Source organism: Squalius cephalus, assembly GCF_949319135.1.
Source record: "Squalius cephalus genome assembly, chromosome: 11".
Taxonomy (NCBI): domain Eukaryota; kingdom Metazoa; phylum Chordata; class Actinopteri; order Cypriniformes; family Leuciscidae; genus Squalius; species Squalius cephalus.
In genome coordinates, this window is record NC_137132.1 from 20,076,929 (window position 1) to 20,104,314 (window position 27,386).

Here is a 27,386-nt window from a genome sequence, read left to right on the forward strand (position 1 = left end):
GTGGAGAGTTTCTGAGGCGTGCTGCAAACAATGGCAAGTATTTGAATGCTGAGCAGCAATCTCATTGGCTGCTGATGCCACAGCAACCAATCAGCTGCGCTATGTAAATAACGATGTGATCACTTAGCAATTGAGTTAAGGACCTATCAGCCTGCGCCATCTAGAGATTCACGACAGAAATTCTATATTTTATATAGTTACACACACACAAAGGCACCAATAAATAAAGTAAAATGAGATAAAAATAAATTAAAAAAAATACACAATTCAGGCTATTTAAGGCAGTATTGGGAATGACTCGATAACAAATGCTAGACTAAGACACTTTTCTTTGCTCCTCAATGTAGCCTTTATATATCTTGAGTAAAAATAGTAATTATTTATGAAAAAATAATAATATGGAAATACAAGGTTTACGCCCAATAGCGACGATATATATGTAGTTATGTGTAGATGTGTAGTTATATGTAGATAATATATTATGTAGATATATTATCTGATATATACTGTTACTTTGATAACTTCGAGCCTTCGGCACAGAGTATGGAGACCTTTAATGGAATTTATTTTTTTTATTCTGCTTTATTTCTTTATAGTTACTCTATCAAATGGGTCTCTACAGCTAGTAAATGAACCTCTTAATGCCAAAGGCACTGAGAATAAGAGGGAACACCATGTTCAGCCAATCAGCCAAACAATATGTTCTTTAAATACATTTAATATTTTCTTGTATGCTCCCCTCAGTTTTTTCTAAAGGTGGCTGAAACCAAAAGATAGATTGTTGCTGTAAGATGGTACAGACAAGCTCTGGGGTTGTATTGGCATCACAGAGATGTGTTCAAGGTTTCTGAAAATGTTTGAACAGTCAGAGGGTTCATGGTCAAGGGCTATTTAGCGTGAGTGTCTGGAAAGTCCTCTGGCCATGATTTGGCAGAGAGCGAGTGGTAATGGGCAGCATATCCACCCCACCAAAGCATAAACTGGACTAATCTGTTACCGAGCAACAGCAGGCACCCCTTCACAACACATTTTGGGTGTGTAGTTCATGCCGTTACCCGGGGGATGCGGTTTTGTTGAGTTCAGCTCATGGCACATTTTTTTTGGAGTAGTCTGGTTGCCCTCCGTGTTTAGACTGTGGAAGGAATCTGCGGCGTTGGAGAGACAGAAGCACCAGGGACAGCTGGGTAAACATTACAGTTCTGTGTTTTCAACATGCCGCTTTGATATGTTAATTATTGATGCTTTTGAGGTGAGGGATGTAGTCTTTTTGTTGTGGTCATGTGTGCTTTTTTTGTTTTGTTTAATGGATTTATTGCCACCTTTGCGCTTTGAACAAAAAGTGTCATCTCATTCATCACAAAGAGGCAGCTGTTTTTCCATTTGATAGTCATCAGTAAATCAGAACATTACCCTTCCCCCAAGTAGCGCATAGTCGCATACTAAAGAGAGCAGCTTTCCAAGACCTTGAAGGGCGGACATGTCTTGGTCAAACCGTTTAGGATGACGCTATCGTCACCTTTTTACGCATGGCCTTAGACCTGACCCAGAGGGTCAGATTGTTTCCCACCAGGCTGAGATAATTATCACCCAGACCGCTTTGGAACAGCACTTTACTGTTCGTTCTTGTATTTAGTGGGCATCTTCAATAATGGGGGCCGAAATCTGATCCAGCTTGCTCTGTTGAGTGGATCAAGGCCGTTTGTTGCTAGTATGTCATTCGCGGTTCAAGGTTGACATCCACTTTAGGAGTCACACCAAGGTCAAGCACGGTTTAATAAGCTGTTTTGTCAGGTCAGGACGCATGATCTTCCCTCGACCAGTGATTTGAGTTAATTGTGAACAATGATCTCTCTGGAGCTGAGGTGAAAACAAGGCTCCGGGAAGAAAGCTCTGTGTCAGATGACCTGATCACATGATTTGTTTATTTGTGGAAGGTAACAGCCTCAATTAAGGTCAAGGTGTTATGCAATTTAAGATGAACTGTAGTGAAAGTGATCATTATTTTAATTTCGGGTGGGTAATATACATACACATCCATTCGAAAGTTTGGGGTACAGATGATTTTTTGGATGCATTTACTTTTTTATTTTACAAAGGCAGGATTTTTATTAATCTTAGAATCCCTATGATACACAAAGTATATCATAGTTTCCAGAAATATATTAAACAGCACATCTGTTTTCAACATTGATAATGTTTCTTGATTTCTGAAGTATCATGTGACATTGAAGACTGCGTAATAACTTCTGAAAATTTAGTGTTGTCATCACAGGAATAAATTACATTTCAAAATATTCAAATAGAATAAGCACTTATTTTAAATTGTAGAATTATTTCACAATATTACTGTTTTTACTGCATTTTTGATCAAATAAATGCAGTCTTGCTGACTTTCAAAAACATAATAATGCATATTATAAATATATGTAAATAATTAATTAGCATTATTATTATCAATTTATTTTATATTATTTTTTAGATATTATATAGCCATATATAGTAATTTCTTTTTTGATACTGACCTCATCATTATTTTGGGTGTGAAATAAACATCATCTTTTGTTTAATCATTCACATGGGCTAATTTGGACATTTTCACAAATTTTATTCATGTATATCATTGGATTTCTTAGAAGAATTTATACATATTCATGCAGGGTTGGGCTGACCAAATGTAAAAATTATGAATCAACGATCAAAAAGCTCATACTGTTAGTTAAATAAGCTGAATATTGGGGAGACAAGTCCTCCCTGCATGCATGATGAGAGGCTGGCTATTTTAATGCCCTTGCCCCAAGACAAATCACATGATCAAATGTGTTTTATGATGTATCCCACCACAAAATTTTTGCCCTAAAATGTTATTACGGAAAGAGGATTTTCTAAAACCCACCATTAAAAATGCTTTAAAAAGGATGGATTTGGTCCTTTCTTCCCCACTGAAAAAAAAAAACAATAAGTAAAATGTACTTAATTTTTATTTGGCAAGTTTTTGCACACATATTTTGCAAGTAAATTTCACACGCATATTTTCTAAGTAAATTTCACATATGGAATTAAGTAAACTCTACTTAACTAAGTTAAGTGAAAGTATCAAAGAAAATAAGTAATTTTAACTTGGCTAGTAAAAGGTTGAGTAAGATCTATTTAGTTGAAGTTTCCTTTGCAATACATTTCACTCAAACAATATAACATTGAATTAAACTACACTTTTAAAGTTTATGCTTTAGAAACATCTAAGTAGTTAATACAATAGATATTGTGTGAGACACCATTTCTACATATCAGAAGTAATGCAGCACCTGAACACAGAGACCTCAATACTTGGTAGACAATAACATTTGATGGATAATTTTTGTTTGAATGTGTCACTTTGAGTAGAAAATGAACTCCAAATGTCACAAAATGGCAAGTTACTAATCCTAACAACAAAAGCAGTAATAAAACAGTGAAAAATCAACCTCATTATTCAAGGCCCAGTGCATGATGGGAACACCAGTATCAGAAAAGTTGAGTAATTTTGCTTAATTGTAGAAATTAAAGCGTAACTATCAAAGTTATAAAATTAAGTAAAATTACTCAACTTTTCTGATACTGGTGTTCCCATCAATTTACTTAGTTTTTTTAAATTATTGCCTGAACTAACTTTTTCATGTAAATTACATTGTTTTTTTCCTGTAGTATTTACTTCACCACAAAATCATTTTTATCAGTGCAAGGGCAGACTGATGTGATTGTTCTTACCACAGCTCTCATGGTAATTTTCTTTGCTGTACTGTGTTCATTTGTGGCATCAGCAGAAAGGAACTAGAACACAGAATCAGAACTGCTTCGCTAGGGTAGAATTATTTGGGCCAAAGTGAATAAAATGGAGGCCACTTGTTGGATTGTTAAATCTTGCTGATAGCAGAACCTTATTGTTTTAATCTGTATGTAGTAGTTTTTTTTTTGTACGTGTCGTGTAAACATCTACATTTTGTCACACAAATGACTAGGTTCTAGTCCAGTGATCTCACTATTACAGTATGTGTTACATAAGATAGTATAACTCGTATTAGGAGTCCACTTACAGGCAAATCGATCTGTTTTCAAAGTGAATCTAAGGGGATTTGTGATTAATCTAAAACGACAGTTACGACCCTTTTGATGCACGTTGACGTGACCCTGTTCTACACAGACCTCAACTCCGGTCAACTGCAGTGACACAATTTCACATATGCTTCAGTTAACCTCCATTTTATGCACAGCAGGCTGACAATTTTCAGCTTTTATGTGTCATTTAGTTGTTTATGTAACTGTGGTTTGTCTGACATTCATAGCTAGACGTCTCTGATTTAGCTGGCCTGTTTTTCGAAAAGATATGATCTTTTTTGTGGTTTGACCTCGCTGATTAGGAGGAGATTAGAGCTGACCTGAAAACATTTGAATGGCGTAAATAAGGGCAATGATATAATTGGCGCTCGGGTCTGCTCATCCACCATTCGCCCGTTCGGTTCGTGTGGGTGGCGAGGCCAGCAAGGAGAGCTGAAGGTGATAAAACATCCAAGTTGCCTGTAAATGAGATGAAGACTGGAGCAGCACCGGGTTCAGCCATTAAAGATGTTTTATAGCAGCCCTGCGTACTCTTCCTCTCCTGAGGTGCACACACGTAAACCCATCTATCAAAGGGAATTGACCTGCCTTTGAGTGATCACTTCACAAGACCTGCTGTTGTCATGAAAACATTCGCATGTCATCCATGTAGATGCCAACACCACTCATTTAGGGTAAAAAGGAGATATCTGACGTGTTATTAGAAAAATATAGTTCCTTAAAATGTGATAGCGATCACTCAAATTTAGAATTTTTTAACAAATGTGAAGCTTGAAAGTAACAACACTGAAAACAATACTATTAAGTCCCCGATATACTTGTATAGAAATAGAAGAACTAACTGGTGTGACTTTATTTTGAACAAAATCAGGCCAAAATTAAGTTTGTTTTTGGGAGTTTGAAACAGCTTGCAAAAGTCAGAAAACTTTCCTCTGACTGGTAGTTTGAACTATCATTGGTCTGTAGTGATTGCTTAATGGGAAGGTGTGGTTTGTGGCTCCGCCTTTGAAGCGGAAATTTCTCTGGTTAATTTCTTCTGTTCAGTCCGTTGAGGTCAGACGTCCGCGAGTAAAAACGTGAACACACTGGAGAGCTGCTTTATAGTAGAAATTAAAGTTGTAATTTTAGTTGAAACCTACACTTGCACACTCTTTTTCTTGTTTAATACTGTAATGTTGCTTCTATTGTAAAAAGTGCTACATAAACATGATGTGACTATTGGAGTTCTGAATTAAAGCACTCATGCAAACATATCCACATCCCTATGATCGGATGCTTTCTTAACGGCTGTTTTGTCACCGCTTTCATTTTTGCTGTGTGGTTATTTTTTTATTGAAATGAAATTGCACAGCTCATTGTTATTCATCTTAACGCCGCTTGCGGCAGTGTAGGCGCCATGTTTGCTAATTGTATACCGCTGCTCTTCTTTCTAACTTATTTTTACCGTAAAATAACTTTTCCGTGAGTATATCGGGCCTTTATAGTGTATAAAACCAAAATGAAGTTAATTTGTTCAAAAATTCTATTGTGGGCTAGCTTCCAACAAACTATTAGCACGCAGAGCTGTCTTATTTCTCGTTTGAGTGACATTTATTTCTCTAACACCATCTTCCACACTGTTCCCAACTGGTTTGCCTGTATTCGGCAGATGCCCTTGTATGACCTCGGTAACAGCGGATAGTGAAGCTGCCCTCTGAGCTTGTGGAACAAAGCAGAAAATAAAGTTGCTGCCTGCAAAGTGCTGCAGTGGGTGGCTTTAACATTCCCATCCACTTTCAGCTCCCGCTAACCTTGCTGAGCTCTGACATCATCCTGGAACAATGTCAGATCCATGTAGATGAATATAATTAAACAAGTGCTTATCATCCAGCCGGGGAAAGTTTAGTGGCAGGTCAACCATGTTTGCCTCTCTTTCGGCTGAAGGTCGGGCGAGGGTTAGACAGGCAGTTTGCAGGCTGGAAGGTATGTGAAAGACACAAAACACACACTGTAGGCCAACACAAGAACCTTTTCCAGAGCACAAAAAAAAATCTATTTTTACACTAGCTTGTTATTTACATTGAACTCTGTCGGGCCAGACTATATTGGAAAAATGGAGTACCAATGAAAAATTTACCACAGTTTCCTCAAATTCCACAGTTAGTATAACCGTAAAACCAAAATGAATTAATTGTTGATCTCTTTTTTTTTTTGGTGGCTAATAGTTAACATAGTAAACTGTATTTTTAGTGAAAACTATATATACTGTGTATAAAAAAAAAAAGTCAAGATAATTTAATAACAGACAAAAACATTGAATAGATATTACACAATGTGTTCGAGGACAGTATTGTTTGTTCTATTTCCATATCAGTGAACATAAACCAATCACTGTCAACAGTTCAGTAATATTTTGCAAGTGATTTTGTTATTCTGTCTGTGGTAGACTTGAGCTGTTTACACTAGACACGTTTGTTGTATTTGGTCTGCGATGTTTTAAAATTGATGGTCTACGTAAAGTACTGTCTGTTTGTCAGCATCTCATGACATATAGTTGCATTTAAGACATTGTGTTGAAGTTGAAAGTAGTTTAGTTATAAAAGCATCTTATGGCTTCTGTTACATTCTACTGCAATCCATCCAGCTATCTGTGCAAGAACGTGTCCTGTGAACAGAAAATGTACAGATTTTCATTACTTTAAAAAATGAGATGCACTAAATTAATGTCAAATTCACAGCCTTGCTATTTACACAAGATTTTTACATGCATTAAAAAGGAAAACATTAACATGCAGGTGACTGGTGATATTGATGAGTTAAAACTGAGAATTGTGACAACTAGGATTTGCGACCTAACAAGTGAGTAAACGTGGCTCCAAAATGAGGCAGCCTGTCACGACCAAAGCCGTGGTGTTAGGTCTCAGCTTTGAATTCTAGCGAGTTCCAGCGAAACCATTTGCTTAAGATAGCATGAGGCACAATATGTTACTTAATAAGGCAAGGGATTTTTAGAGTCCTCCGCCATTAGCCGCTGAAATAATCTCCTCCCTGAATGGGAAAAGGCAGCAGTGAAGGGAGTAAAAAACGAGTGTGCTGCATAGCCTTTGGATAGGAGCAGTATTTAATTAAGATCAGCCTGTCTCACATACATGCTGGCTGATAAGGGCTCCAAAGCACATCTGGCAATATGAGAGCTTGATCTCTCTTCGCTGGGGTTAATGAAGGTGGTCTCTGCTGAGTTATGTGATAAAACTCAGCTGAACTTTTCTTTTGTCCAGTAAAAAAGTGGAAGACTATGTGTGACCTATTTTCTCCAGCACAAAGCAAGAGTCCCTGTGAAATAAGTTTAAAGGGCTTGGAATGGAGTTCGGAGTCTTGTGGAAATAGAATTACTTTGATCTGAAAGGTTATTACAAATATAAATATAATATTGATTCAGTACTCGCTGTATGAAACATTTGTACATAAATCACTACAGCTGGAAGATATATTTAATATTCTTTATATATTTGCAAGCAATGCAAATTATAATTTTGCAATGATTTTCAAATGCTTTTCGGGTCAATGACATGACCTGCATATTTTTGTGTCCAAGTGCTTTATATCCTTTTAAAATAATTGGATAAATCTGTGACATGTATCACTTTATTCTATAACACATATTTAGTTTGAATTTATCTTCAGTACATTTAGTTATATTATTTAAAATTTTGGTTTCTTAAAGGGTAACTCTCGTCAAAATGCAACCTAGGTTTTTTTTGTTAATCTACCCAAGGCAAACTTTCGTGTAAAAGCATAATTAGAATGGAAACGCCACTTTTAAGTTTGACCGTATTTCGTTTTCGGTCAAATTGCCTTGTGAATGGGAGTGCTTGGGGCACTTCTATTATAGCATCAAAAATCGCTATTTTTAAAACACTAAGAAGGCTCGACACAACATGAAACTTTGCTCGAAGTATCACCAGAGGCTCTACACATGAACTCGAGCATTGAGAATATTGTTTGTGTACACAGAGTTTACTAAAAAGAAAGATTTTGAACAACTCACTGTAGCGGTGTCCGCCGGCATTTTGAGTCAAAAATAGTCTATCTTTATTTGTTATTGACCCATGACCTTAAGGTTTCCTAAAGAGCAATTATGAGAATGTGTTTCAGAGTTAAACTTCAGCAACATAAAAAAGCTTCCTTTTTTTAAAATTAAAATTGAATTAAAATTAATTTAAAGTTATTTTCTTTATTCAGAGAAAATACATAAAATAAGATATGTGCAATATAACTTAAATCTTTTATTTTATTTTGTCAATTGCCTTTAAAAATGAATTTTTATTTTATTGTTTTGTTGATTTATTTTTCTATTCAATTTCTTTACTGTTTATTTAAGATATATGTCACCCAGCTCTCTGGATCACCTCTTATGGCCCGTGATGTTGACCTTTGTCTTAAAGGGGAAGACAGACTAACTAATCAGCCTTTCCATTTTGCCCATGAACGTAACCTCTGATCTCAGGGTCACCTCATCTCTGTCCTTATCAGGACCCCTGGCAGTTGTTCACAGCATGTTGCCTTATAAGAAATGGATACTCAAGATATCCCTATCCCTGCAGAGTATTACTGGCAAGAACAAGCATTCTCGCCCATGTGTTCGCCAATTTCAACAGTAACGAGCTACATTTCTTACTTCTTGTCACGGTATATACCTGCACTTGAGTGTTGCGAAAGGCAAATGTGTCCTAGCATTCCACTGACTTGTGTAAACTTAGCTCTGCAGTGCAACCTGCATGTGTTGTATTTCCAGATAAGATATCTGGCAACATGTTTTCAGCCATACCAGGCCGGGATGATGAACAACGTTGAATTCCGTCCCCTCCTGATCACCCTCCTGAGGTTAAACTAAAAACCGCTCTATGCAGGCTAAAGCACACCCAAGTGCAGGACAAGAACAGCTGGGTACCAGTGGGGCCACGATTGGCAGGGTGTAGGGTTTCATCTGCCGAGGGGGTCAATTCTACTTCCTCGGAAGAGGGCCCGGGCCTCTGAGAATCTGTCATCGTTCACGTTGTAAACGCTCTGCATGTATCTGTTTTTGAATTGCCAGAAAAAGCCACCCTATGTAGGGTGGACATCCAACGAAGTGTTAATGCAATAGCATTTGGAGTAGTTCAATCATGCATTGAGGTGGCAAGTTGTATTTATGTAAAATGGTGTTTAATTAGTGACATTTTTTCTAATTTAAATTTCTTGGCTGAATTTTTAAATTCTGGATGCAATAAGATTTTTATATTTTTATTTTTTAATTCATTATTTTTAATTTAACTTAACTTTTTATTTATTTTTTGATATATTTTTTTGTAATGCCAATCAATCTGATTAATGTTTTGATGCATTTGATCAACTTATTTCAAACCAAAAATAATATTTGTAGGCATTTTTGGCCAAAAAGTTGTGCAATTTATGTGCATTCTTTTTGTAATTGCATTATATGGCATGCATGTGGCATGTGACTGTTATGGATGGCGTTCAACACCACATCAGTGTGCAAAAGCTATCTGACCTCCTTTTAAGCACTCTTATTCTTCTATTCCCCCCCTTGTCATCTCTTAGAGTTGACAATGCACTGCCTTCATATTGCAAATCATATCTTTGACTAGACCAGCAGATAACTGTGTGATTCCACTGTGGTGTGAGGTTAGAGGTACACGGCTCTATGAAATTTTTCATCACTGGGACTGATAGCACAGGCGGCCATTGAAGAAAGGCAGGATATTTGAGATTTCTATCAGGGTACCGTGAAGGGTTTATTTTTGAAGGGTTTGTCTCGCAGATGCAGTTCAAGGACGCCTGCAGGCAGCACGACCCTCGCTGTGCTTCTGACGTGACTCAAGGTCACGCACACTCACCCTCTGACATTCACTCACTACAGACAGAGAGCGAGAGTGTGTGTTACTGAGGAAGAGAGTGGGGGAAGGGAGGGAGCGAGTCATCTTCCCCTGTGTGCTCTGAGTAAACAGTTCACTTTGCTCTGTGTGAGCGCAGCCAGGGCCTCATTTGCTCAGCCGTTTTTACTCATCTCTCCCATTTGCAGACAACTTGAGACATGCTGTTCTCTGGCTGCCGCTCGGTAGGACCGTTTGTCATGTCGGGTTTTTATTTGACTTAAGTATGAGTTATCTCAAACTCGGCTCCGAAATTAATGCACCTTTAAATTCTGTGCTGTTTCAAGCCTTTATAGTTCTTTTATGTGATCAGTACTGAGCACTCAGGAGATTGAGATGACATACGCTTCCATTCTCTGCTAAACGGATGCTAATGTGATATAATATAGCAAGTAGATGCATTACCACATATGATATATTTATAATCTACCCAAAATAAAGATGTGCAAAACTACATATTTTCATAACTGACTAGTCAGAACGAAGCTGGTTTAGCACGTCTACCGTAAGCCTTTCTTAAGGGGCGTTCACCTGTGTACACTGACCAATCAGTGTAATTTAAGTATTATTTAAATTAGTAGTATTTATTTATTTAGTCGTATTATTACTAATAAAAATGTTTATTAATATTTTAAATTATTTTTATTTTTTATTTTTTTAATTTTCTAGAAGTTTTTTAATATTTCTATTTAGCGTAAATGTATTTTTATTTAATTTTTATTTAATTTTTATTTCGTAATTTTATCACGTCAACGTTTCATTTAATATGTCTATTTTATTTCAGCTTTATTTCAATTACTGAAAACATGTTTAAGTTTTAGCTGACAATAACAATAGTTTGAATTGTAGACTCAACTTCTAGAAAATAATCATTTTGAGAGTTTGATATGGCACAGTAGAAAGAAGTAGCCGATTGCTTTAAATAACATCTTTAAATCCAATTGGAAGCTAATTCTGTCACCCAGTTGAATGAATGCGCAAATGGTAATCGTATCATGGCTAGCACTAACTTAATTGCCTTTAGAAAATGTCATCTAATTAATTTTCATACGGCAAGCTAAGTATTTATATTATACCCTCACTACATTTTAGATCATTTCTACACCCCTTACTATTAGCATGCCAAAGCATGCTTTAGCACATTAAAACCCCTCTCAAGGAAGTAGTCTCTGATTTCCATCCTTTTAAGTTATCATTGTAAAAATAATAAATGCTAATCGATTAGCATAGCATCTAAGTGTCAATCACCCTATCCAAAAACTCTGATTCAACCCTTCTAAGTTCAGAACATCGAAGTGCGGCAGGCATGACCAATGACATGATATCGTTCGTAAGTGTTTATGCTACTGTTTGACACTCATTAATAAATAACAAAACAGAAAATAGGACAAGAGGATAGAGGGAGGGAGAACAACTGTGTAAACATTACTTTTAAAGAGACAGGCCTGTCAAAGGTTTGCTGACTCGTTTATCTTTGTGTCTTGCACTGTTATCGCCTCCCCATTAAGTTTTTAATCCAACTTCATTTCTGCTAATTAGCAACTGTAGGACTGACAGGCCTTGCCATGTCCATCCGTCTGTGTCAGGACAACGATTGCCTCTCTCGAGTTGTTCATTACTTTTGTCTTTTTCAAGTCCTTCAAAAGTGCTTATTATTATTTAAGTCAAACCAATGGAAAGTGTACCGTCAGCTCTTTCGGGAGCGGGCCGTAGTAAAGAAAGCAGGCCAGGAACACAGGAGAGACACATAAAAAGCTCATGTGGAGGCCTAGCGCTAGCTGCTCTGCGGGTAGACACCGCACATTTTAGATGCCGAGTTACAATGAGGATCTGAAAAATGATTGCTGCTTCTTGAGGCTTTATGATGATTTCTTTTAAGAGTTTGTTATTTATCCTAAAAAGTGGTGTGGCGATACCATTGTACAGGGATGGTAATACTGTGGTACTTTTATATATAATGTATGTAGGTTACAGAACTATTATCATGTTCATATAGAATTGTTATTTATATTAGACTCCAACGCACTTTAAAGAGTACCAGGGCATTCCTAGTGTTGGTATATAAGCAGGAATGAGTTTTTTAATTTAGCAGATTGTTGGTAATGTATTATTCATGGCACCTCCATGACACGAAAATGAAAGAAACCTGCTTATGTAACTTGTTAACACATCCAAATCCAGTTTCACTAACACAGTGTCTGCTTTTAGTCCTCACAGAATTCCCTACATCATATTTGATGAACCCCTGGATCTTTGGAAATATGACCAAATGAAATGGCAGATAGTGGTTTGTTTTTATGTTGATGGAAATACATGTAAGGGAAACGTGGTTGTAAGGGTTTAAATGAATTGCTTAGATCAGAGATGCTACAGCATTGGTATTGTGTTGACTTGTTGTACTGGTTACATATTGAGTTGAATTATTTCGAAGCTTTTCAGTAATAGCTTCAGTTTCATGTTTGGCCTTATAAGAAGTTGCTTCGTCTACATTGTCTTAAGTTGACAGTTGACTCTGTCCGGTCACAGCCTTGAAAACTCTCTGCTCCTTCCTCTAGACTTATGCGTTTGGTTCTGATGACTGCAGAGACTTTACTGTGTTAATAACTTCTCTCTCATCTAGGGAAAAGGCAGGGGACCCAGGCACTGTCTTCCTTTTAATGTGCTGGCTTTTCTTCAATCATTTAATTAAGAAGAGGAGCGATTATTCAGCCTCGAGTCAGCTCCTTCTCCCTTCCAGCGCCTCATTCATCTCTGATTAAACTTGTAGCATTCGGTAACTGTACTTGCCTGTTCTATCCGGGGCATGTGAAACGGGAGGAGATTGTGACAGTAGAGAAAAGAGGAACCTGAGGTCTTTAAATAAGTTGCAGGATAAGAAAATGGTCCCCTTTGGTCTCTTCGTCTTGATAAAGGCTGTGCTTGCAGCTGTGTTATCTCTTTTTGCGTTTAAGTTTGGGTTGTATCTTTTTGTGCCGCATAACCTGTCTGAAGGGTTCGGCACAGTTTAACCCCCCTAATTAAGGGCTGCCCCCCCCCACCCCCCATAGGAATTCAATAAAAAAGACTGGGGTCATTTCTAATCTATAATAACAAAGTTAATTAACAAGAGTATGTTCAAGTACAAGTTTACATTTATTTTCACCTGGTGCTTAAATAGATGTTCACAAACAGAATGCCAAACATTAATACTGTCATGATTTACAGTAGATTTGAAAAGTTTAGGGTCAGGGACATTTTTATTGAATTTTTTATTAACATTTTTATTTAGTAAATTCCACAAAATTGATCAAAAGTGACAGTAAAGGCATAATGTTACAAAAGATTTATATTTCAAATAAATGATGTTCTTTTGAACTGAAATGTTTCAAATCAGTATATTAGAATGATTTATGAAGTTTAGTTTTACCATATTATAAAAAAGAAAACTTAAAATGTAATTATTTTACAATGTTACTATTTTTACTGTATTTTTAATCAAATATAGTCAGCCTTAGTGAGCATAACAGTCTCAAACTTTTGAACGGTAGTGTATGATTTTATTTTACATTTAATTATCCAGTTTAACAAAATTGACATCTTTAATATAATGGATGTTTGCCTAACTGTGCCAAGAATGGAAATGAACCTCAAAAGATTTTCCTATAGAAAACCTCCTGAAAGTCCGCTCTTTGTGAACGTAAATGATAGTTAAAATTACTAGAATGAAAATGAGGTGGTGAAGGATTCTGAGGATTTTTTATTATTATTTGTCTATTGTGACATTTAATTTGACATGACATTTTTAAAATGACGTGTGAACTTGATCACCCTTTATTTTCGCTATATGGAAAAACATGGGAAACCATTTTTGAGTGAGGTTGGGTGGTTGCATCGAATATCCACTCGAAATAAAATCTGCTTGAATGGGCATGACGCTTCCATTGACAGACAGCCTTGTTTTCATTGTCTAGATGTGTAGCAGTACCTCTTTGAACTATTGCAAAATGCATTCCTGTTTCATTAACGGAGAGGGACACAAATGCGAAAGTTATATAGGGATGCTTTTCCAGCGAAGTACTATTAACAGTGGAGGTGCTATGATTCGAGTCAAGTTCCTCAGCCGAATGTGACGGCGGTTGTAAACAGACCCCACGAGAGGAATTCCACCGGGAGACAAAGTAAGGGTTAGAGAGCCCCGTTCCCTTCTCCCTGTGCTCTAGGGTGGAAATGGTTAACATATCACTGTAATTGGCACCCGCAGCTGCTTGTCCTCTCCACAAACAGGAGGGGATGATTTTTTCCCCCGGCCTCCCCCTCTCCTCTCTCACTCTCTTTCTGCAGCCTCTGCTTTGTGTGACAGCTGCCTAATTGGGCATTCTCCCCTCGTAGCGAGGCTGCCTCCTCCGGCCTCCACTGCTGACGAATGGCAGCGGATTACAGATGAGGACACGATGACCTGTTCGACCTTCCCGCAGCAGGGGGAGCAGAGGGAGGGGCCTGACGGGCCGTGCCCGTGCCCAGAGCCTCAGGTCACAGGAGGATGAGGTCGTGAGAAGGTGGAGGATCTGCCAGGTGGCCAATGACAGAGTGTCACATGACAGTAGCTTGATGTCAATGTGTCAAGGGTAGACTGGTGGCACTGCATCCTCAAACACGCTTGCACGGATACGTGCATGCACGGTAGATTTTGTGTTAATCCCCAGCTCTCAGACGGAGAGGCAGTGCTATTTTTCATTCTCACTCTCATTTACATCTGTTTTTTTCTTCTTCTAGGCTCGTAATCATGCTCATTATGCTCAGAATGGTCTCCTGGGTGGGGTATATAATTATATACAGCAGAAAGATATATTAGATAAGATTTAAGGCTCAACAGCATTAAATATATTTTTATCTGTGTATGTAACATATGCATGTTGGTTAGTTATTTACCATTTAAAGTAAAGCATGGCAATTTTTTGGATCTGTCATTTAGAAAAAATATATAGGCCTATATTATAATATTATAGTATTTATTATTTTGAAGTAGCTTTTATTTTTTCAATTTTAGTTTACGTTTTATTAAGTTTGTTTGCAGTTTATTTATTATTTTAGCGATTTTAGTACTTTCGAACTTTGCAAAGGCAGATTTTCTATCATTTATTATATTTATTATAATTTCTCTTATTTCAGCTTTATTTGTATCAGTGACCATATCCTCGAATATTAGCATTTTTTTATTCTATTATTATTATTATTATTATTATCAATCTGATCAGGATATTTAAAGCAGGCTTATTTTTATGCATATTTTTTCAAGTTCAAACTGAATACTTTGTTATCAGCCATAATCTGTCAGTTATCAGCATTTTTTTTTTAAATCTTATTTTTATTATATATTTAATTATCAATACCTGCTGCATGTTGCTGTTGCAACAGGCTTCATTTTTTTCTTAAAACATTTTTTTTTTACATAGTAGGCCAGTTTTTTTTCTTTGCTCTGTGCCTAAACAAAACGAAACTCTTAAAATATAATGTTAGTTTTAAAGATTAAAGTAAAAATAGTTGTGTGTGCATAAATGGCAAAAAACAGCTGGTATTTTAAGACACTAGGCTAATGACTGTATTTTTCTTAATGCCAGCACCTTGAGAATTTCACAGCATATGTGCAGCAGACTAATGATCCAAATGAGCCTCTTTCTCTCCAGATCATTTGCTGCACACATTGGAAAGCCATTGGTTAGATTTTCCTCTGTTAATAAAAAAGGGGAAAAAGAGGAAATTCTATCACTAACCACTGCAAGGCAAGTTCAAGCCATAAAGGTCTTGTCTGCTGAAGCATTTCAGCTTGGCTTAGCTTTCTTAGTCGACTGTAGTCAAGAAGCCATGACCAGTCTCTCCTCCACTTCACCCACACGCACACACGCGCTGTTGCACTATAAAAGCAAGTGTGCGGCGACAGAGCGCAGCATCTTCTAAGACACAAAATGCAGGCTGTCAGAAGGGCTGGCGGTGCCTTGTTCCTGTCACGCTGCCAGGATGCAATATCACTCAGCTGAGGTAGAAAGCCGTCAGTTGTAAAATATGATGAATTATCCCTATTCGGCAAAGAGTGGGCCGTCTGTGGGCGTGTGGCTCTGTGTGTACGCGAGAGTACGTGAGGGTGTATAAAGAGAGGCTACGCTTGTGTGTGTCAGCCTGTTTTGTGTGACTGAGCACCAACGGTGTGGTTGCGGGCGGCACACATAAGAGTGTGTGGGCGAGAAAAAGAGTGAGAGAGACCAGCCACGGGGTTACTACAGGTTTAATGGCGACCTTGTTGTGCACGCACTTAGCTGCTTTCAGTGTTGAGTTGTTCAGAGCGAGCGTCTAATCCCCCACCCGGGTGCTCGCACACTTGATTAGTGGCCTTGGTTATCTGCCTAGAGGACAAGCCGCTGCCACCCTCCTTCACTGGTCAGGGCTAGGGCACTGAAGGGTGTCAACCCCAAAGAAAGAAGAAGGGAGAGACAGAAGGAGAGAGCAAAGAGGGGCAGGATGTTGTTGAGGTGTATTAGTATTCAGACAAAGCCTTACAGCCTGCAGAGCAAATTGATTACTACACTGTACCTGTTCTTGGTGTCACTGCTGCGTAAGAAGGTAAGATCGTATATTGTATACGAGTGTGTGCATGGCAGAAATATCTCTTCCTCATTGCTGGGACCCTTATGAATTTGAGCTTTCTGAAGTTGTGGATGAGTCTTAATACTTCATATTTTCTTATTTTGCTGCTGTTATATATTAATTTGTGTGAAAAGTTTAAAATGTTTCCATGGTTTTAGGTTGTTGAAAAATAACTTGCATGTAGTACCCCCTCCTCATTTAAATAGTTGCACAAAGAAATCAGTCAAATATGTTTAACATCATGAGCCATATCAGTATCTTCATAGAGTGCTGCTGAAACGACATAATTTTGTAGGCCAACCCAAAAAGTTTGCATCACCCTGGTTCCCTCGACAAAACAACAAGATTTTTTCCCCACTGGCTTTTGGATTATTGCAGAAAATAAGCTCTGTGAACAACAAAAGTTTAGTATTTTTGCACATTTTGTTCATCAAGTTTTAAATTGTATACATTTTGAAGCCTTGATGCCATCACTGGAAGTAAAAAGCTGAAGTTAGGCTATAAACAAACTAACTCTGGGGTCGCATGACTTCAGCATCACCACCACTAAGCCTATGACAGCTCTTTTAATATTTATTTAAAGTCTACAAGTTGTAAAGTTTGAGTTGAATAGTTTACAGGAACGCAAATATATTTTCAAATTAAGCCACTATAGCCTTTTTCAAGACACGAAAAAGCTGAAAAAAAATAATGAGGGGGATATTACTGATGTATTTTACATTTTAGAATAAACATGAAAATATATTTAGCTTGTAAACCAAAAACCTTATTTCAGGCATTTAACCAAAAAGCAATTAAAGAAACCCATGGACTTTGGGATGATGGAACTTGTGGGAAATTGTGACAAAATATATTTTTAAAATTATTATCCAGTAAATCACAAATAACTGGAAAAACCATGGGGCCATCGATTGTTGTGAACAATGGGGGGCCTTGGAGACAAAAAGTTTGAGAACCACTGGATTAGGCCCATCGTGCCTGACATATAACCTGTACTGCCAGTAACTTGTAATGAGATCACATCCTGGAAAAAGTGGAAGCTGTCTGTTTTGGATGAGAACATTGCTTAGTTATCTCTAAAGACTCGAACAGATGACATGAGGTTCATGACGCACATGCTGTCCCTTCATCTGACCCTTAAGGCAACTGTGCAGTGTATTTTTATTTTATTAATAAAAGGGTTCTTTGGTTCCCTCTCGATTTGGACTTTCAGACCACTGATATATTGCACTTTAGTCCGCACCATGTGACTTTTGTTTATTTTGTCATATGAACTTCTTGTGTTTGGTTTTGCAAGTACAGTTGCACGTTGCAGTACTGGCAGTCGATTGCTATACTTGGTCAGAGCTGTTTACATAATGACTGGCATAAACTATGATCCTGATAAACATGATCTCTTGAGTTAAGGCGAAGGGTGACTTTTAAAGTGCCATGGGCTCTCGCTGTGTAGCTATTAGTTTCTATCTGACTTTTTCTCACAATGTCTCCGAATGCAAATTCGTTTTTTCCTCTGTGTGAAGCCTAAAAAAGGTTACAGCTTTCTGGAGGTCGGGTACAAGTTCACACAGCCAAAAACTTCCAGTAAAGTACTCAAAGTGATTTTTGGTATTTTTATTATCAGTTTTTTTTTAGTTTTTTTCACAGGCAAACTGATTCCCATGCTCACGTTCCTCAATAATTTCCAACCCCGGAAACTGGGCCATTTACCGCAGCAATTTAAGAGTACAAATATTTTGTTTGTTCTCATTTCCTGGTTGTGGGCAGTAATTGCATTTTTCCTTGACAAGCTTTAGCGCATTCGGTATCACTTCAGCGTGCCATTTGTTTTTGGGCTGAAAGAGAACCGACAAAGATACATGTTATTCTGTAGTCGAAGATGAACCAGCTTAGTCTTCTCTAAGTGTTCCTATTAACATTATGCTGCCATCATAAATCTACAAGTCTAAGGTCAAGACTATTACTTGTGTCAGGACTCTGGAATTATGTTTGGAGTCTTTTGACGGTACACGCAGGGGCCCCTGTATATATTTCTGCCGTCTACTTGGGAAAGGGTTCCTTCTGCTTGGCTAAAACATGCTGATATTGCCCCGTGCTTGCCCATGTGAAAGGGTAGCTCATCATAGGGTCGTCATAATGTAGGTCAGACCATGCTTTACTAGGAGTCAGAGATTGCACTTGGCAAAGCCCTAACTAAAGGGGTGTGCCCCAGCTGGGAAATGTCAATGCATGATGCCCATAATGCTTGTTTGTAAGTAGGTCACAGTGACCTAGTTTGAATGATGCATGGCCCTGATTGACTGAGTCACCCAACGCTATCTTAGGAATGTGTTGTTGTAGTTCCACAGGCTTTTGTGCCTACGTGTGCAACCAGAGGATAACAACAACTTAGCAGTTGCAGTGGCACAACTATGTCTGAGATTCCTTTTTATTTCGAGAACACATCAGCTAGACGCCAGGTACGAACGCACATCGCAAGGGCAGCTTTGTCGCTTTTTATTAGGACCTAATGCTTTGTATGGATGCCAGCTGTTGCATCAACTCAAACAGCCCCGGCGGAGTAAATGACCTTGACTTCAAACAGGGCATGCAGCAGGTTTTGCTCTTTTTGCCTCATCATGCATTTTAAATAGCCTAAATGGATTACAGTTTCTGGACTGTGGATGTAATTTATGATCTGGTATTTTTTTGGGGGTCAATTAATCTTCCAAACTTGCAATTGAGGAATGAGGGATCCAGTCCAGATATCAGATCCTCTCCATTTATATCAGGCCACTCATTTTAAAGGGATTTTTATTACTCGGGTTACTCATTCAGGAGCGTCTTCTCCCTGCACTGATGGTGATAATATTGTGATGAAAAAACCCTGAATAGAACTGAGTGAACGGACGCATATATAACTAGGTTTTAAGAGAGGCTACTACAATAGCTTCTTACACAGTTATTCTGAAGTTCACAGCTGTCATAAAATGGCTGGTTCTAATCTTTGCAAAGCTTTGATTTGAAATTTGTTACCGAATCTGTTTTAAAAAAAAATCTGATTTCAATAAAGATTTCTCTTTAGAGATGAGATAAGTGTGGTAAAATAATTGTTTATCTGTTTAACAGAGTGGAGGAGTTGTCAGTATTGTGTTTCTTCTTTTCATTGGATTAGGACAACAGTGGCCTATTGACAGAAGTATAGGACGAAGTGTAGTTGTTGTTGGCCCAAATCAATTACCCTCTTCCAGTCTTTGACACATTAGATATGACTTGCTCAGAAGCAAGGATGCTTGGTCAGAAGGAGACAAAACTTTAATTTTCACAGTCTGATTCAGCTTCCAACCAATTTTTTTTATGAAATTCCTTAACTATTTCTTTGACAAATAGTATTATCCCATACCATTACCAAATAGCTGAAAATGTCTTACTAAGACGTAGGCTACATTCAGTAAGGCCATCCTTAAAAATATTTAACCCGACTGACCCTGTCAATTTAGGACCGATCCAATTATTTAATTTTTTTTCCTTTTAGTCCGACCGACTTGCCGGTTGTAAACTTGCGTTAACCGATTTTTATTTTTTTTTACTCTTCAAACATCTAATATAAATGCAATAAAATAATATTAATTATATTTTAGTAAGTATTGTGAATATAAATTGCCTAGGCCTACATACAAACATAGGCTACGTTCTTTCTTTTAAATAAAAACCTGTGGCGTCATCTATGATTATGTTTACACCATTGGTTTACGCATGTCACTCTATGGCCTGTATGTTCGCTTTGTTTCATTCACTGTCCATGTCAATGGTTCGCGCTTGGTAATGATGGCTGCAGCTGCAGTAAATAAAATGTTCGCGGTCACCGTTCAAAGTCATACGGGTTCGGGCACCATAATACATCTAAAAAATGCATTAAAACATCTCGACAACGCTTTAACTTGGCACGAAGTTCTGGAAAAACTGTGCCCAGATCTTTTCCCATCCCTTCTAGTCTAGTTGAAGACCCAGTCAGTGATGTCACGATATGCAAATTTGTTTAAATTCATACCTACATAATCACCATGACCAAAATTGTACTTTTTTTTTTTTTTGCATTGAATCTTGAAAAAAAACAAAAAAATAGACCTACCTATCAACCCTTTTTTTTTTTTTTGCTGTTACTGCAAACCAAAATTTTTTTAAGGATGGCCTAATTTGTCTCTAGCAGTAGCTTTATTCCAAATTAGAGGTAATTAGTTTGGTGGCACAGGAGTTTCTCGGGCCTGTCACTCTGACATCTCTTTGACCGATAGCTTGATAAGGTCATCCCGTACTCTCCACTCCCTGTCAGCCAAAGTAGAACAACCAGAGGTGCCAATTATTAGCAGAACAAATCAACCGTAGCCATTGACCTTCACTCTGATCATAGAGCACTGACAAAGTCAGCCTTGTGTGTATTCCATGATTAAGTGCTTACAGTTCAATCTCAAATTATGTTTTCAATTTCTTATGTGTAGACATAATTGTGGTACTGGTGCACCAAGAGGCTTGTGTGAGACTTTCACTGTACTTCAGTGAGTTGTGTGGTGAGTATAGTGTTTAGCAGGCTTGTGCATATACACAATAAATGCATCATTCTACAGAGCCAATGGCACTGTGTGATCCAGGGGTGGTATATTTTGAGATGTAGTGAGAGCAACTGTGGTAACATGGAAGTGAAGGACTAGGCTGGATTATGTGGGTGTTCCTTCTCCGGGCACTGACACTGACTGCATAGAGGGTGAGAGAGAAAGATACATTACACAGGTGTCTGATGATGATCGCAAGGAACTTTAGCCATTTCTTAAAACCTTTAAGCGATTTAACCTATGTCTGTCAAAGCAGCCAGCAACATGTAGTAAATGTTTGCTGCAAATCAGCAATAAGAGATATTGCCTAAAACAGTGTTTAAAAAAAAAAAAAAAAAACATAATTTTTTGTCACTTTCTGTAGCATTTTTGCTTTTATCTCGGTTTAATTTTTGAACCTGCCAGTCATTATAGATGATATGGAAACACAGTTCCAAAGTACCTGTTAGCTGTCTGTGGTTGTCTTGCACAGAACTGAGTTCTCAACTGGCAGTTCTGTGGGTCTATCTTGGCAAGAATTCTGTCAAAACATTTAATCCTCTTCAGGATACTCTGCTTTGTTATTTTTTACCTAATATCTGTCAAATCAATCAAGTATTCTTTTAAGTCCTGTGTATTCAGTTTTAATGAGATTCGGCAAGCTAATTCCTACTGCTTAAGAGTCTGGAGAAGGAAAAAAAGAAACTCAGGCAAGAAACAGATTGTAATTGCTGTCATAGGAGAGAATGAGTCTTGAGTGAATCTTTTATTATATGAAAAGGTCCATCTTTGGTTATGACTTTTTGCATGTGAAATGACTGTCAAAAACATTTGCATTTTGATTTTTTGGCCTTGCTTGTTTGATCATTTTCACGTTTCATCTGAAATAACTTGCTGTTTAATCACATTTACAGTGTCTTTTGCCTCTAAAACTTATCAACATATGACATGTTAAATATGATTCTGCTTCTTAAAGATTAGATGAATTTGCTTTGTTGAATACAGTAATGTGTGGTATGCAAAATTTAGCTAATAATATTAATAGTTCATGTTTCTCTCTTTTGTTCAGGACCGTCACCAACTGACCTTGTGGACAGATGTGGCAGTGATTTTATTCACAACCCTGGAGCTTTGAAGTACAGAACCAGTGCCATGGAATCCCGCAAGACTGACTGCATTACAATCCTGTACTTTTCTTAACAATGGCAAACATGATTATAAACAATAGTCTTGCCTCCTGTATGGGGGAATGGCTTGTGAATCTACATTAGGCCTTACTTTTACCTAAAAAACAAGGTTTGGAAGCTAAAAACGGTAAGGTCTCTTGGTAGAACATAACAGAACGATTTTCCCCTCTATTGTAGTGGCCAACCATACAAAGGACTATAGTATTGAACATGACTCATGGGGAAGAGCCTGGCCCTGAAACACACCAGGATTCTGCTGTATTAACATATCTGGAAGGTTTACTCATGCATCAGGTAGCAGGAGGACAGGGTGCGGCAGCAACACAGAGTGGAAGCCAAGAGCAGAAGAATAAGGACGGCGGGACAAAGCATGCACAGCCTAATGGCACTCGACAGGAGCAGAACCGAACAAATTCCCACTGTGGAGCCTCGCAGCACCTCAGAAAGGCTCGTCTACTCAACTCAGAGGCTTGGACAGAGAGTGAGACTCCACGGAGAACAGCACCCTCCGTTTCACTGAACGGGCAAATTGAAGACCACCACAGCGGCCAGAATGGCTCCTCCCAGGATAAAGGAGAGAGTACACTTCTAGCTAGTTTGCTGCAGTCTTTCAGTTCTCGACTTCAAAACGTAACCCTGCCACAGCAGATTATCCAAGGCTTGAGGCCACCGGACGCCCCCTGCCAGATAAGCAAGCCTGCACAAGAGGACAGTGCAGATGTGCCTTGCCACAGACCTGCCTTGAGCCACCTCAAAGGGTTAGTGAGCAAGAGCAAAATGCAGAATCACAGCAACAGTGTGCCTTATCAACGTCGACGGTCTAGCCAGGAAAGCTTTTCAGAATCCCCTAAGGCAATGCGGAACAGTACTCCCTCCCCATCTCCCGAGTCTCTATCTTGTACCGAGCGCCTAAAAGCCGTGGCAAACCTGGTAAATATCAGATCCAGCCCCGCTCCATCACCCAAACCAAGTGTGGCATGTAGTCAATTGGCTCTTTTGCTCTCCAGTGAGGCCCACCTGCAACAGTACTCTCGAGAACATGCCCTTAAAACCCAACTCTCTGGACGATCAGCTAGTGAAAGACTATCAGCCATGGCCACACAGCAGACACAAGATAAACAAACTACAACTTCCGGCCAGACTCATGGACTAAGCCTCTTACACACCAAGAATGGAATACCTTCTTCACAACTGTTGTCAACAAACTCCAGCAGACAGAGTCCAAGCCTAACTTCAGGGCAAAGAAGGACAGAAGGTTCCATGCGGACAGGACATCGCTTTAGAGAGCGTCGACCTTTTGAGAAACAAGGCAGACCGTCACAGAACTGCAGCAGTCTCCTACTTCAGCTTCTCAACAGTCACAACACCTCACAACGAATTAATGGACAGGGTCACTTGAAAGATGACCTCTGTACCTTTGGCACTCTGGCCTCTCCGCTTTTTTCAGACAGCGAGCACTCAAACCCTGACAGCAGTCTCACAAAAGACAGCAGTGATGCTGAGAGCACTTACTCTAGTTGCTCTCCTATTGACCTTTCTTTAAAGAGCAGAACAAATTTACAAACACCAGTATCTACTTCGTCCTCACCTGTACTGGACAGAATCCCAGAGTCTTCATTAAATAGGTGGAAGCCTGAGAGTCCACCTGTCAAAGTGGATGCATGTCCAGAGATGAAACCTCATCACAAGGTCACTCTATTACAGTTGCTCTTGGATCACAAAAATAACGAGAGAGCAAACAAAGGTCTGGATAATCCAGATTTACTGCATGATGTAATCCCTAAGGTCACTAGTGCATCTACAAGTAGCCAGAGTGTTTTCAGTACAGCTAGCTGTAAAGACACAAGTGAACTTAGTGGCCACTGTGGATTGAGTTGTAGAAGTCCCAAACTTTTGCCTACGTACACCCAAAGCCGAGACTCCAACAGCAGTGCATCTCCATATACACTTTATGGGTCTCCCCATTCTCAGTCTGTCCCCTTGGATCTTTGTAAAGCAAAACAATCCACAAGTGATGTAAGAGTAAAAGAACCTGCCTTTAGTGCTAGTAAACTGTTACAGAATTTAGCTCAGTGTGGAAAACAAAACCCTGACATTTCTCCTCCAGCGAAGGCAACTTTACCCCCTATCAAACTCATGACCCAAGAGCTGAAAGTTAACCATCCTCCAACTTTACTTGAAAGACTCACTGCGCCAATTCAGAGTAATAACCCACTGTGGGAAGAGGCCAAGGCAAAAACCTCAACTGCGCCCGAAGCAGCACAGCATGTCTCAGAAATTGAGAATCTGCTTGAAAGACGTACAGTTCTTCAGCTTCTTCTGGGCAATGCTCCTCAGAATGAAAAGGTAGGCAGTAAACGAAAACGAGAACATGGCAAGACCAATTCTTTGGAAAAACGAACACATCAGGCAATAGGCCAAGCAAATGGTCCTCCTTTGGATATTACAATAAAAACTGAGCCAGTTGATGAGGGTCATACGTGTGACTATAACAAAATATCAAAGCAATGCCAGAATTCAGGGTTGGAGCCTAGAAAAAGCACCAGTTATCATTCTCACGAAAACATCAAGCAAGAACCACTGTCCCCAGAGGCTTCCACCAGAGATGGTCTTCTCTGTCATCTCCTAAAGAAACGACCCAACAAAACCCTTCAGCCAAACAAGTTAGAGGACCTAAACAGGGGTTGTGTCAAAGAAGAATCATTTGAAACCCAGGGACCAACGATCCCAAAGAAGCGAAAATTTTCGGTAGAACTAGAATATCATAACTCCTCGAGTCACCATGCCAGGGATTTGGAGCATTCTGGTATCATAAAAGAAGACGACAGTGGTTGTTTTACTGCTGGACATCTAGAGACCAGAGAGACAAGAGAGGCCAGAGACCCATCTAGCCCCCCAGAGGCAGACAGTCCACCAGCTAAATTTCCACCAAATGAGTCTAATGAAAACCGAAGTTTCAATGTTCTAAAGCAGCTGCTTCTTTCAGACAACTGCTTGAAGGAATTGTCTCAGCCCAGGGGTACATTCAGTTCACCATCACATGCTGTGCTGAATGGGAATACAATCAAGCAACCATGTAATGAAGGTGAGCTTCAAAACTTTCACCAGAGCCTGAGCCCCAGCAATGCATCTTCTAAAAAAGCAAACGTTCATAGGCAAGCATCTCCCCATATTACACAGCAGGAGCCTGCAAGGTCAAAAATCGATTACAGTATCATAAAGGATTTGAACGGCCCTGCAAGGATGGTTAATGGAGATGATCAAACACAAAAGTATGGGCTAGACTCACCTCGGTTTACCAAGACTAACCCTATTTTGTATTATATGCTCCAAAGGAGCAATGCACAACTGGTTAAAGAGGGGGAGGGACTGGAGGCAGGCTCGAGACAAATGCAGACAAAGGTCAAAAACGAGTCGTCAGGTAATACTGAGGCCTTTGAACTTTGAAACAAAAATTCACAGAATTACCTTGGAACACTTAGTTGTGACTCACCACGGCTAAACGGGTCATTGAAAAAAGTACTAGTTTTGAGTTTGTGAACCAGTATCTGAGCTTGAACTAGAAATGTGTTTATTCTCTCAACTTACCCGATTGCTACTTTTGTTTCTATTGAGGCATCACACATTTTTCACTTGAATTACATGTCATTTAGTTCACAAAAAGACCATGAAACCAAAGTTCATTCGAATATTTATAAGCACTGCTTTCTGGCTGATTTCTTTCTTACATTCTAAGCAGCAAAGGAAATACGTTTTCTATGAAAGGTGTGTGACAGATTTGCCCTCATGTATTCGTAACAATATCAGTTCCCACTCTGTTCTCCACACATGGTTAGACTTTTGGCCTCAGGCAGTGAGTTATGATGCAACAATGCACATGACAATCTGTATAAACAGATTGTGCCTCAGCAGTTGTTAGTGAATATTCTTCAATTTACCATGCTGAAACGAAGAAATAACTATGTATTGTTCCTTTTGTCTATGCCTGGAAGGCTTTAAAGGCTTGTCACCGTATTTATACATTGAAGTAAATGAAATCGGCCTTTTAAAAAAAGATAGGCATCTCTAATTGGTTCTGTATTGTTCGGATAAACTAACAGCAGTTTTAAAGCTGTATATCTTCATGTTGGATAATATGGAATATGAATCCATCAGTATTAAAACATGGTGTCTTGATATCTATATGGTATGTGAAGTGTGTATACTTTATCAATCTCCTCTTTAATTTATCTCTTTCTCCCATTGAAAACAATGTTGTGATGTACTATATTCTTTATTCTGCATTCTCAGCATTTACCTGTCAAGACAGCATTGGGTTTTTACAATACTCTAGAAGATGATGAATGAAAATCACAAGAGTTACTACAAATGACTGCTTTTTTCCCCTCATATGTTTTGTATTTGTGTATTTTATGAACAGGTCTTGGTATTAGCATGTCATAAAATGTTGTTCTATTATGCAAGAGATTGTTGCATCGACTTGAGACAAATCAGCCCAATCTCAGCTGTCTGTCATGTTAATAGACACGTTGATCTAATAAAGGGAGTGTTTGTGATATTAAGGCCATTCCCACAAAAATGTTTGCTCATGTGATGTTTTGCAGTCTTACATTTGACATGTTGTTTTTCATCAATTTAAAGACTCGTTATAAACTATATTTATGTACATAGCATAATCTTTATGAAAGACAGCTATTTTGTATGAATGAAAAGCATTTTAGTTTTGAAATTTCTTAAAGAGACTTCAAAGTAAATGCCATGTGAATATGTACTTTAGAGGATGATTTTTTGTCCTTCTTTTGCATGTGTCTCCTGATTAAACTATGATAATCTGTTCTGCAAAATTTTGTGTTATGTCAGATATTTAAGAGTACACTGCTGCCTGTTGCATGCAGATGCATGAGAAGGTTCCTATGTATTACTGAACATGGGGAAATTCAAAGTCTTAAGCATATATATATATATATATATATATATATATATATATATATATATATATATATATATATATA

The 27,386-nt window shown here is 38.4% G+C and overlaps 2 protein-coding genes across 3 annotated transcripts in view; one reads left to right on the top strand and one right to left on the bottom strand.

Annotated features, from left to right (window-relative positions):
* The window catches only part of nrip1a (nuclear receptor interacting protein 1a), a 34,370-nt gene extending 7,050 nt beyond the window's left edge, over positions 1-27,320 (top strand). The window contains exons 1-2 of one of the 2 annotated variants that reach the window (XM_079885836.1): positions 16,198-16,598; positions 22,257-27,320. In XM_079885836.1, coding sequence (XP_079741962.1) covers positions 22,585-25,821 — 3,237 coding nt within the window. In that variant the 5' untranslated portion in view covers positions 16,198-16,598; positions 22,257-22,584 and the 3' untranslated portion in view covers positions 25,822-27,320. Of the gene's footprint in view, positions 1-16,197; positions 16,599-22,256 lie in introns of those variants that run through there. The other variant, XM_079885835.1, reaches the window with a different exon arrangement.
* samsn1a (SAM domain, SH3 domain and nuclear localisation signals 1a) overlaps positions 1-27,386 on the bottom strand; it is a 123,321-nt gene that overhangs the window by 60,686 nt on the left and 35,249 nt on the right. The window lies entirely within an intron of this gene.